The sequence below is a fragment of the Pseudophryne corroboree genome, chromosome 1, assembly GCF_028390025.1.
Source record: "Pseudophryne corroboree isolate aPseCor3 chromosome 1, aPseCor3.hap2, whole genome shotgun sequence".
Classification (NCBI taxonomy): domain Eukaryota; kingdom Metazoa; phylum Chordata; class Amphibia; order Anura; family Myobatrachidae; genus Pseudophryne; species Pseudophryne corroboree.
This window is the reverse complement of record NC_086444.1, coordinates 468,212,977-468,226,190: the sequence shown is the minus strand read 5'-3', so window position 1 is coordinate 468,226,190 and position 13,214 is coordinate 468,212,977. Positions and strand designations below refer to the sequence as shown.

The 13,214-nt window shown below is 36.3% G+C and overlaps 1 protein-coding gene across 1 annotated transcript in view; it reads right to left on the bottom strand.

Annotated features, from left to right (window-relative positions):
- Nucleotides 1-791: 791 nt before the first annotated feature.
- CNTNAP4 (contactin associated protein family member 4) overlaps nt 792-13,214 on the bottom strand; it is a 438,669-nt gene continuing 426,246 nt past the window's right edge. The window contains exons 22-24 of the mRNA XM_063913709.1: nt 5,020-5,241; nt 3,954-4,025; nt 792-2,489 (exon numbers count right to left, since the gene is read on the bottom strand). Of these exons, the coding sequence (XP_063769779.1) occupies nt 2,290-2,489; nt 3,954-4,025; nt 5,020-5,241 (494 nt within the window). The 3' untranslated portion in view covers nt 792-2,289. The remainder of the gene's footprint in view (nt 2,490-3,953; nt 4,026-5,019; nt 5,242-13,214) is intronic.

Sequence of the window (13,214 nt, the reverse complement as noted above, 5' to 3'; positions counted from 1 at the left end):
TGATACAGGATGCTCGGCATCCAGACGGGGGTGGGGTGAGTAAGCTTACCCTACCCTCCCTTCCTACAGCCTAACCCTAACCTTTCCCCCGCAGCCAAACTGTAACTCTACCGATGGTGCCTAAACATAACCCTCACTTTCCCACAGCCTAACCCTAACCCTCCCACTGCAGCCTAAACCTAACCACCACCACCCCTCCCCCACCACAGCCAAAACCTAGTAGTCTCTGGCATACTTATGTTTGGAATGTTGGTGGTCAGGATTCCGGAGTTGGCATTCCAAGTGGTGTAGGAATTCCAGCGCTGGCATTCTGGCTGCGTGTCAGGATTCCGACACTGGGATTTCAATCACCAGCATCCTGACTGCATCCTACACTTTTTATTTTACATATATATATATATATATATATATACACAGTATGTATATATACACATACACACACACACACACACACACACACACACACACACACACACTAGTTTAATGGACGGCATATACTGGGTCACCCAGGTCTCTACCCCCATACTTGGCTCTGCCCATTTCTGGACCCCCCCACCCTATATGCAAATCCTGCATTTGCCCCTGTAGTAGTTATAGTAATTCATGATACACATACTGTGTCCCAAATCTGCTAGAAAATATAATCTTGTTATTGTTTTGGGCACATACTGTATATCTAGTGGAGGTATCATTGCCACATATTATTTTCTAGTTGAGACTAGCAAGAATTTATACACTGATACTTTGTATCTTCTCTATGCTGTAGCAGTTTTACTGAGCTTACCCCCTAGTCTCCCTTTATAAAAAGTGAATTTCTATGTCCTGAAGTGCTGTGACCTTTTCAGGTTAGATTACATCTACGAGAGTGATACAATTATAAAACCTTTTGTGACTATATGCCTTTGACACTGATATAGATTACACACTAAGGATGTACATTGGAAGCCTGGCATCGTATGGTTGCCGGGCTTCTGACATCAAATTGAGCGATGTGATGGCACTAGCCATCACATCGCAACCAACTGATGGTAATACAATTGTGATGCTTATTCTTTGCACATGCGCAGAAGCAGTCATGGCTTCATGCATGCACACTAGCTGAGCTACAGACACCACTTCCGGGTGTCCGCAGATGAAAAAAGAATAGCCAGCTATCAGATGGGCATCGGAAAGCTGGATCCGATGGCTGGCAACCAATTTGATGGAAAAAGTAGTTCTATCATATTTAAAACATTGATAATTGCTAACCATCGGATTCCGATGCCCATCCCTAGTACAGAAGCGCTGACCAACATTGGATATTTATTCATATATTAAATTTTATGTGTATGTTTTATATGTACTTGTTTTTTGTGAGTCCAGAGTGCCACAGAAAAACATAATTCTCTTTTTTTCTCCTGTTTTTTTTTTTAAGTTTTCTAAAAGTGGAAATAGGATGGAAATCTGCTAAAATGGTTAAAATAAAATATAACATGCAATTTGTTCTTTTAATCTATAGAAATATATATTTTCAGAATTTTCAAACAGAATTGAAAGAAAAGGTTTTCATTGAGTATGGTTTATTTAATTGTAGCATTTGTTTTAGAATTTGATGGGCTTTTGCATACCTTTATTTGGAAAAAATAAATAATTATCATACTAACATGATAAACATGCTTTTAGCATTGTATCATACTAACAAGATAGATATGTTTTTAGCGTTGTTTCTGCTTTCTATGTTTTCTTACCCATAGTTTGGAATAGTAGGTATTTCTTTCTAAGAAAATAATATTTTACTGAACATTTTAATCACTCATGTGGACCAAATAATGTAAAGTGTCATATCTGGTACTGTGCCAGAAACTTAAGACCACAATATAAAACACTATATAACCTTTCTTTGAAAACAAGATATTACAGTTCAGATGTTACCATTAACAAAGTATTTCAATCACACAGACATAATTAATAGCTTCAACTTTAGAATAGTCTGGAATTAATAATTCAATATGGATTTATTCAGGTTTGAAAAGTCACATCAAAACAATCTGAAACTACCAACAATTAAAGAGTTTACTATACAGTGATTACTCTCAAGGAGAATGTTTTTTATTAATCCAAAGAAATGTTTGTCCATTTTGTAGAGGCCTTTTTAATCGATCACTGTAACTGATCATATGCAGTTTAACACAGGTCTAGTCCATTGTCTGTTTGCAGTGCATATCTATTGTTTTGATTTTGTTGTTCGGTTAGTGCCCCTTGCTTAGCAAGAAAGTCTGTCACATTGTTTGACTGCACAATGAAAACACATTAGAAAAAATATTCTTTTTGACTTTCATTGATTGTATTTTGCATACTGATTGCTGCTTTCAGCACTGCTGCTGCCTCTACATTGTCTTCATTTTCTGATTCTTTGGCATCATTTTTCTTATATGTATTCTTCTGGAGATAAATTCTTACTGCTATGGCAGTGATGCATAATAATATGAATACAGCAACAGATATTAAACCTGTAAAAATGATAATAGACAGAAATGTAACATAAACCTATATTTTGAATGTGAAAGATCAGAAATCATAATTATTGCAAAAAGGTATTACATTTCTAGGCTTCAGCTATTATGTGGGCCTTACATAAAACACTACAGTATTTAATAAAATGTGCTTTCATTTACAGTAATTTTTGAGAGATTTACTACAGTTACTATAGATGGACGTCAAGGAGCTCATGTACAGATAGATGGAAACTGTGTCTACAGTATTTTACATTGTTAAAATGTGCCACCCAAGAATATAAACTTTAAAAAAATGTAATTTTAATTAAATATAATATTAAAGATTAAAATACAAAGCTACATAGTACACACTTGATTCCTATGCTCTTACAGAAGGGACAAGAGAGAGTAAAGATTTCTGCAAAGCTCATTAGCTACAATACAGAATGGATGAAACTGTTTTGGATTAACTGCTACTATTAACCACTTAAATGGCATGGTCATATCACATGCAACCGCCCTACCCCACTGTGCAGCCAAGTTTTTGACAAGTAGATTCATTCGGCAAATGTGCATAATATAATATTTAAGAAAAATACTTTTTAAACTATAAGAAATAAAAATAAAAAATAAAATATTTTTCTATGAAAGTTTTTAAAGGAAAAAAATCATCAGTTAAGTGGTTAAATACTGTAACCATTGTTTCTGGAAACTGACTTTTAAAAGTTTTTATGATCTGAAGCTTTAATTGGACATACTATAGTGTATTTAAATTTTTTACAAACTGATAAAGTCATAGGGGTGTATTCAATAAGTGTTGGATCCATTTCGACATGCATTTGTTGGAATGGATCCGACAAGGACTATTTAATAGACAGCCAAATCCGACAGTCGGTTTTCAGCCAAATCCGACGGTCATATTTGGCCGTACATGGGGTCCTGTTCTGCCGCTGCTGTCAGCGGCTGCCGGGTGTGCTTACAGCAGTGGTGGGGGGAGATGGATGGTGGTGGGTGGTGGGGGGAGCTGGACGGTGGCAGACGGCGAGGGGAGCTGCCAACCGCGGGCGGCAGGGGGAGCTGGATGGCGGTGGACTGCGGGGGCAGCTGCCAGAGGCGGCAGTTGGAGGGAAAAGTCTGTGGCAGCGGGGGTGATGTCTGTGGTGGGGGAGTGGGGTGTGGAGCCTTGCCGGGGGGATGCCCTGCTCAATCCAACTTTTTTTAAAGTCGTATTTAGATTGTCGGAAAGGGGGACAAATTCTGTCGGATTTGGTCTCGTTTCTGACAGAAGCACACAGAACGGCACCTATTCCACCGATCCACGTGTTTTCTGACAAACTGCACTTTTTAAATAGGTCAGAACCCCTTCCGACCGAAATCTGTCAGAAGCTGCCATCTTTCTGACAAGACGGCAGCATCTGACATCTATTGAATGCACCCCATATACAGTAAAATGTAACACTTGAAACATTTCGGTTTTACCTCCAATAAGAGCAAATCCACTTTTCAACACATTTGATGAAGGCTCTCCATTATCCATTGGTCCTGAATGATCTGAAATAGGCCAATAAAATAGTTTTGTCATCAAACATCAGTGTAATTTTAATCTTTCAACTCATAAATTCTGGCAAGCTAGATTTAAAGTAGATGGATTTAAAAGCCGTTTGCTAAAGTTTGTGAAACTACATTCTAATAATCAGAATATAAGTACTCCATGTATGAAACTTCTATCCACACATAAAAATAAAATTTGTCTGGTATAATTTTTTTTTGCACAGAATTGTAATAATGATGTCTATCAAGGTGGCTAATACTGTGCTATATGTACTGAGAGGAGATAAAATTGAATTTACAATAAATGAATGCAAATGTTGTTACATAATAGTTTGATAAAAAGAGATAAAAAATGGAGATTGAAAGTGCAATGTACTATTAAGTAACACATTTCTAATAATTTGACAATATTTCAATACAAATTTAAAAATGTGTTTAAACTAAAATAACAAAAGTGGAAAGTTGCATCCTTATCTAAACAATTTTATCTTCACAACCAGTGCACTTAAATGTCAGTAATTTAAGTCTGCAACTGTCCTGCTGATTTTACTTCTATTAGATAAGGGTGGGGTCATTATAAATATTGGTTTGATACTCATATGCAATACTTAGCATTTTCATTTTTTATGGTTTTAGAGAAAGCAAAAGTCAAAGAGAGTAAAATATATATATATATATATATATATATATATATATATATATTGGCTGTTGCATTTCCCTTGGTATTAGAATTTTCCTGAAAGAAAATCAAAAGAAAATCTTACAGTTTGAGGTTTATAAATCAAATAGTCTGGAAAAGTTCTATTTTTTTTTTTTATCTTCGCTCCTCCTGACATGTCAGTATCATTGGAGGACAGCTGTTGTGCCGTGTTGCTCCCCCATGTCTTGCTATTGCAGGAGAGCAATATTTTTAAATTGACAAAAAATGAGCAAAGTGTGAAATAACCACAGTAAGTTTAACATTTATATATAATAGTTGTAAAATAAAAAGTACCAGAAAATGAATGGGTTGTTTCACCAGATGTTCCATCTTCTCCATTTAAGGACCCACAACTGGATTCTGAAACATGTCCCTTTTTGATGATTTCATAAGTATGATTATTTTGGAATGCAAGCTTTAGTGGAAAAATGTTATTAAAATGCACAGCTGAGAGACACCCAATGAATCCATTAGCATTGGCTTTAATGGTTGCTTGATCAATATCAATATCCTGGCCTAGGTTAAAAAAAACAACAACAGGATTTAGGCTTTACAATATTGCACATATCAGATAGCCAAAAATTATTGCAGTCGATGCATAGTAAAATCACCCATTTGTCAATTTTGGTCAACATTTAACCAAATCATTTCATAAAAATACAGAAAATTGTTGAGACTAATAATGACATGCTACAAATACACATATGGATTACATGTTTCATTAAATTTGTGGCAAAAAGTACTATATAGTAAATTACAGTATATAAAAAATGATCAACATTTGTTCCCACGGCCACTGACATTTCACCCCTCATATAATTATTTAAACATGCTTGTAGCCATGACTTTAAGAGAGTAAGCACCTTATTAATCACCTCTGTGTGTATGAAATTGGTGGGGGTGGGGGGTGGGGGAGATGTATCAAACTTCCTAAGTGGAGAAGTTTTCCAAAGCAACCAATTAGATTATAGCTATCATTTATCAAGTACAGTACATTCGGAAGCTGATTGGTTTCTATGGGCAACTGTCATTTTAAGAAAGGTTTGTTACATGTCATCACTGAAGTGTAATAACTATTTCAATATAAAAACATTATGGCTTTTATAACCTGAATTCTGGGTACAAAATTCTACATCTGTAACTAGGTAGAAGCCATTAACCCAAAACTTTTTTTTTACTGTATATTTAGTTCATAAAATATATTTTATTTATTCAAATTACAGGGACACAAGATCATTTATTACTTCCTTAGTAAAATAATTTCGCTTATATTTCAAACTGTCCAGTATTACTTTAATATGAATTTGTTGTGACTAGGTATAATTGAAACTTTACCACCAGGAACATGATATACTTTTTTTTTTTTTAGCAATATGCTTCTTCATATGGAAAAGCAATTAAACTGAAATTAATGGAACATACTGTCATGAGAATAATTTCCCATTAGTCTGTAAACCTTGTATGGTATAATAAATTCTTGTTTTCTTTTTTTCCCACAAAATAATTAGCAAAAAAGGCTGCATGTAAATTAAAACATTTAAATGTGTATTTCCTTTACACGAAAGACAATTATAGATCCCAATTGGCTTAATAATGTATATCTTGACAGTATAACCATTCCACTAGACTTTTTCAGAACTGTTTCCACTAATTGCTACAGCCTACACTTGTTAATATATGCGTTGTCACATGCAAGATTCTATGGTGAACCTTTTAGCTTAAGCACAGTTTCAACAAACATCACACACATGGGATTACTGCATCTCTTTTCTTTAAAAACAAAAATGTGTTCTGTAATTTCAGCTGTACTTTTCATGTCAGTGATTAACCATTTCTAGCCATTTATTTAACATTTGTTTCCTTAAGATTTATATATTGAATTCCATACAAAAATGCGAATTTTAAAGTCTGTTCTGTTCTTATAACTTCGCAAAATAACATAGTAAGATATAACACTTGGGAATGTGGCAAGCAATGTCAAAATACATGACAGAAAGAACATGCAAATGTTAAGATTTAATACAATTATTATTGTATTCTATCAACATTAAAGAGCATTCACCAAGCTGGAAGCATTATAAATACCTAACCCCAATGATCGAGCACAAATCTGAACTTTCAGCTTCACCAAAAGTAGCATTTCAAATAAATACAGATAAGGAGAAGTAATTTGCATAGTCTTATGTGAGTGTCTGTGTCTTGTGCATGCAAGTATACAATACTGGAAAATATTTTTCTCCAATTGTTTTTACAGGTCCAGGATGTATGTTATTTTCCAGCAACAAATGGGACTCTTTTATTGTTGATTATGCCTATAGATATTCATACAGATTGTTAGCTAGACAGCCGCCATCAACTATCCCATGGCACAGTCAGAGGATGTGAGAAATTCTGCCTGTTGGTGGTGCTCCCAGAGTTAGTAGTATTTGTCAAAAGAAAAATAGAGGAAAGAAAGACTCTTTGTTGGGGCACGCTTAGTACAGTAGTCAAAAAGATTTAAAAATTACTTTTTAATCAATTATTAAAAAGACAGTAAGCTTACAGTGAACAACCAGTGGTGAAACGGCAATTTGGTGCCAGGGAACCGGTCTTTGCACAGCCTAATCCCTGCATTGTTCTCCTTGTATCGTATATTGCCCATTTGAGCCTACTTTTAGTTTTTTACAAAGACTTTCTTTCTTTGCCTGCATGTTTATATGCTACTAAATGTTTGTTATGTAATTACTGCTTGAATTGAGAATTACATGTTTTCTTGATTTATTTTTCCTTTCCTACCTGCCCATTTGGACTCCTGCACTACCTACAAAATCAGACTTGTTAAAACAAAGACGTTCTTTTTTGCCTGCATATTTCTATGAAACTAAATGTTTGTCATGCAATTTCTGCTTGAATTGAGAAATACATGTTTTCTTGATTTACATGTTTGATCATACCTGCACATTTGGGCTCCTGTATTACCTACAAAACCAGACTTGTTAAAGCAGACTTTCTTTTTTGCCTGCATATTTCTATGCTACTAAATGTTTGTTATGTCATTTCTGCTTGAATTCTGAAATATATGTTTTCTTGACTTACCTGTATGATCCTACCTGCCATTTGAGCTCCTCTATTAGCTACAAAATCAGACTTGATAAATCTATCTGCATGAATGCCTTATTACATCGCCTGCATATCCTTATGCAATCAAATAAATACTATACACCTTCTGCTTGAATTTAAAATACATGTTTTCTTGGTTTACCTGTCTGATTTATCTGCTCACTTGAGTACCAGAAATATTTATTATATTAGACCTGTTAAACCTACCTGCATGAACACATTATCACGTGTTTTATATGCTATGATGGCAATTAGCAACACACAATACTACTTAGTGTCTCCTAGACATGTTTGGTTACCCCAATGTATCCTAGTACCCCACCCACTGCACATAAGCTATAATCTTTATTTGGGCATATAGAATTCCACTTTTACTTTCAATGGGAATCCACATCTGAGCTCTCTTCATTTGTCCTCTATATGATCATTCATACAATCATATATGATGACTGACAGCAGAAGCAGCATTGTTTTAACCTACTCCTATACACACCTTTCCCTGTCATTTATACTACTCTAAGCTTCCATGTATTCTCTCCAGTGTGCCCGTTACTGATTGCTGCAATGGAAATGTACCGTATCAAGGATTCTTAACACACAATAACTGGAAAACAGAAGTACACCCTGCTGACTAACAGTTGTTAACCACACTCTCTCACCTGTGACATTATAATCAGTACTGCCAAATTTCACTGGCTATGACCAATCCCATCTGATCTTGGAAGCTAAGCAGTAAAAGACCTGGCCAGTACCTGGATGGGAGACTACCTAGAAATACCAGGTGCAGTAATTATATCATTTTGACACAGAAAGCAGAAGCAGTGAAAACTTCTCAACCAGAGATTTCACTTTATCATCTCCACTAGAAGGTAGGCCCTTCTAGTGGTAGGCCATTCTCTATCTACAGACCACACACTTATTACCCACAATTTCATTAATATGTATAGGGCTATCCCATCCCACATGCAGACACTCAAGCCCTTTCTCTTGACATTACATTAAGTCTTTTTTTACAACCAGTAGTGATTACCTATTGGCACGATTAAGGAACCGATATTGATAATCTAATATTTTTACCTTACTTTGTTAATCTATATTACATTCAGAACACCTCAAAATTAATATTTAGATCATTATAGAGCACATGTTACCCACTTAGAGGGTCCATTGGAGGTGCTCACCTAATTTCTACTGAGTAACTTTATCCTTGTAAATTCTTCTGTGCAACCTTGCTGTCTTTTTTTGATTAAAAGGTAATTTTCTATTTTTTTTCCACTACTGTATTAAGCACACCCCACAAAAAAGTCTTTTTTTCTGCCCTCATTAGGGTCAACATTATGACTTTAGACACTGTCATTGTCAAAATTTTGACTACATCCCTTGGCATCAAATTGTTGTAATACATGAGAGCTAAAATCTAGAGCACATGTGTATTAGTAGAATGTTTGAAATTTCTATAACATGATTCTGTAACCCTATCTCAAGGGGGGTACACACAGAGCGATAATCTAAGCAATCTGACAAGATTGCTTAGATTTTCAGCAAGATCGCTCCGTGTGTAGCCCTAACAGCGATAGCGATGCACAGCCCCGCGCATCGCTATCGCTGCTGCTAGATTGGCCTGCATGCAGGCCAATCTAACGGGTCGCTCACTTCACCCGCTGGGTGAAGTGAGCGGCCCCCGCGTCTCCCCCGCATGCTCAGCACAGATCGCGTTGTGCTGAGCGCCGGGAGAGATGTGTGCTGAGCGGTTCGCTCAGCACACATCTCTCCAGCATCGGGCCGTGAGTACTGGCCTTCACCTCTAGATATGAGTCACTAATATAAGTTGGTGCCTCCACCCAGGCTAATTTCTATCTTAGGTTGCCTGGGTAAGCCTTGCATGAAATGGATGTGCTAATCAATAAATACACATTTAATACCCAAATCCTCTTAATATAATAACACATTAAATACCTGTTCTTCTTTTCTTCCTTTAGGATCCAGAGAAACCACCACAATATCTTTATGGTAAGTATAGTTTTATATTATAATATATATGTACGTATATATATATATATATATATATATATATGCTCTAATTACATACTCAATTACTAATTGACATTTTTCCTTTTTTTTATACAAATAACTATGCATGTAATACACAATAACACATACTATATACTCTACTTGAGTGACCCGGGTACTCTCAATCTTTAAATGCGCAGTTGGGGCCCAATGAGTGTATTTTTATCCTTTTGGACTACCTTGACAAGTGACAATGAATTAATCCTCCTTTCTAGCTTGGATTTTACATAAATGGATACAGTGCATGCAGAAGTGAAATACCATTACTTTGTATCCAGCAGTCTAAATTGTTATTTAGTGGACTTTCCAGTCTTTCACTGTAATAAGTTACTTTCTTTGTTGAATACAATGTCTTTAATATCCTTGCTTTCCTTCTAGCTCCTCAGTGAAGAGTCTCTCTACAGTGTAGCTAGCAGATGGTAAGTATGATATTGTATACTAAAATATTTACTGTTGCTCCTCAGTAGATGAAGTCTCATTACCAGTGTGTAAATAAATGTATACGATTGCTATCTCCATCTCCTTAGTATACAACGCCTTATTCAACTGGAGAAAGTAGTCTATTCTTTCCTGCAGCTTCTCTGAATATTTATGTACTCAGGGTTGATCAATAGTTTTGTGGAAAGTTAGAAATATAATATATTCAAGTAACACTGTAAAGGCTAAATGTACTTATGCTATACAGCCTTTGCATATGTCATTACTTGGCTTCCATAGAATTAGCTGCCACTATGCCTTTAGCTATGAGTCATTAGAATTTCTCAGTTCTGGCATAATAAAGTCTATTGCCATGTAGTGCTTCCCTTTGCTGACTGAATGGATCTTCTTAAGTCCTTGCTTTAAATTTACTCTTTAAATCTTAGATATAAGCCACAGGATGCAGTGTCATGTCAGCTTCATAACTTTAAATCCCATTAGCATTTAAGGAAAATACTTCAGCTGCTATATGCCCACCCTTTATATGTATATATATATATATATATATATATATATATATATATATGTTCTGTCCATAGTCTTAGGGGTTAAATATGGACTACTTGTGGCTAGTATTGTTTATCACAGTCTGAGCCCGAGTGCAGCTATATGTCTCCTATAGTTTGAGGTGCCTTTGTGGTGTTAAACACATGCAGGTGTCAATTTGTTCATTTACACCTCCTTGATTGGTCTGCAATGCTGTCAGACACTACCCCGGCTCTCCTCACTGGCTCATCTCTGCAGGCGCCGCCTCCCTTATCATCTGGAGCTTTAGCACTGGAACAGCCTTTACTGACATCTCTGCTGTCTAAAGTGCCGCCCTCCTGTCATTTCTGCTACTGGGGGCACTAGGGCTCTCATCAGTGTTACCGCCTTCAGCCTTTTTACTAACCGCCAGGATGTTTACAGCAGCGGCGGGGGCAGCGGCATCACAGCGGCGCACTTTATTGAGCCTGCCGCCTGGGGATCTTAGAGCAGGTAGGCAAACTCAGCGGCCTCTCCTACCGCTCTAATCCCGCTTTGATCTCCAGTGGCTCTCCTTGTCTGGCTGCGCTACCTGGTCTCTCTCCGGCGGCTGCTGTAATGTTTACAGTGGTTTACAGCTTCTCAACAGCACCAGAGATACCCAAGTGCGAGCACTGCAAGGGCGATCTGCATTCCGCCTAGCGCCGGCGGAGCTCACCTTTTATACATTCCCTGGTACTGGTCTCGAGGGCCCCCCTTTGCACCCGGCTCTCTGATACTGGTCTCGCAGGTCCCCTTTATGCACCCGGCTCTCTGTCTCCCGGCGCGCGGTCTCCTCTCTGCACATGGCTTCCCCACAGCTCCCGTCTCTTCTTACCAGCGCGCGGTACACTTCTATGCACACAGCTCCTGGCGCGCGATCGGTAAATTCTCCCTAGCACTATCTCTATTACAGATCATGCAAGTATGTAAGTGTGGGCATATAACAATCATTCCTATCCCTATAACACATTTTTCATCTCATCACATTACATTATACCCTGCTTTCCTATATATATATATATATATATATATATATATATATGTGTGTTTACATTAAAATAAATATACATTAAAAATAAATATACATGCTTCACTTACAATATACATGTATATACTCATACAATACTTATTATTTTATATATATATATATATATATATATATATATATATATATATACACAAAGCAAATAAAATCAATATTTCCGCTACAATTAAATTTTAGACTAGATGGTAGCAGACACTTATCTATAGAATGAGAATTTCTTTTTAATGTTTCATGTTCCTTTCAATTTGGATCAGGAATTTACATCAACAGTTTGGAATACCTCATAGAAAAGGACATCATTTTAATGATTCACTGATATTACAAATGTACTGGCTTTTATAATAAATGCATAGAGGTTAGAGTTTTGATTTAATGAATCATTATACAAAATTGAAATTAAAAAAGAGCAGAACAGAACATAAAAGCTTACTCATATCTTTTAAATTATTACAAAAGTTAAAATTCTACATTTGTTCACCTATTGGCAGAATGTTTTAATATATTTATGGATATGACTTTTTTAATGCTCATTATAAAGCTCCTTTGCTTTTTGGATTTTATTTATTTATAGGCAATTTGCGATTCTTTTTTCAATTACATGCTCCACCAATCAAGATTTACCTAGAGGATTTTTACTTCTGTATAAAGCACCCACATGCTATGAGAAACAACTAGATGAGTTTGAATTTGTTAGAATAATTAGCAATGATTTAATAATACATCATAGTATAGCAAGTAAATCTAAAAACTTTTCAAAGCTGTCATTGTGATTAATGCATACTTCATATTATGTAACAGCTTCTCATTAAAATTATTTGACTGCAATATATTCAACACTTTGCAATTGTGTTTTATGAGGTATATACCAGATAGTCTTTTTAATATAAAACAAAATGCACTGCATTTACCATACCTGCTTTTACTATTCTTTTTGTTATTAACTGCTAAAATATTTTAGGAGCCATGTTTTATGTATTGCATTCTGTATACAAGAATTACTTACAAGAATTATGGGGCCTACTTCAGACCTGATCGTTAGGCTGTGTTTTTGTACAGCCAGTGATCAGGTCTGAACTGCGCATGTGTATGCACCGCAATGCACAGGCGCGTCAGTCCACAGCAATGGGGATCGGCGGGCAGCGATGGGATGGTGCGAGAAAATTGATCGCACGGGTGATCGCAAGGTGACTGACAGGAAGAGGCAGTTTGTGGGTGCCAACTGACCATTTTTAAGGAGTGTCCAGAAAAACGCAGGAGGGACCAGGCGTTTGAAGGGAGGGTTTCTGACATC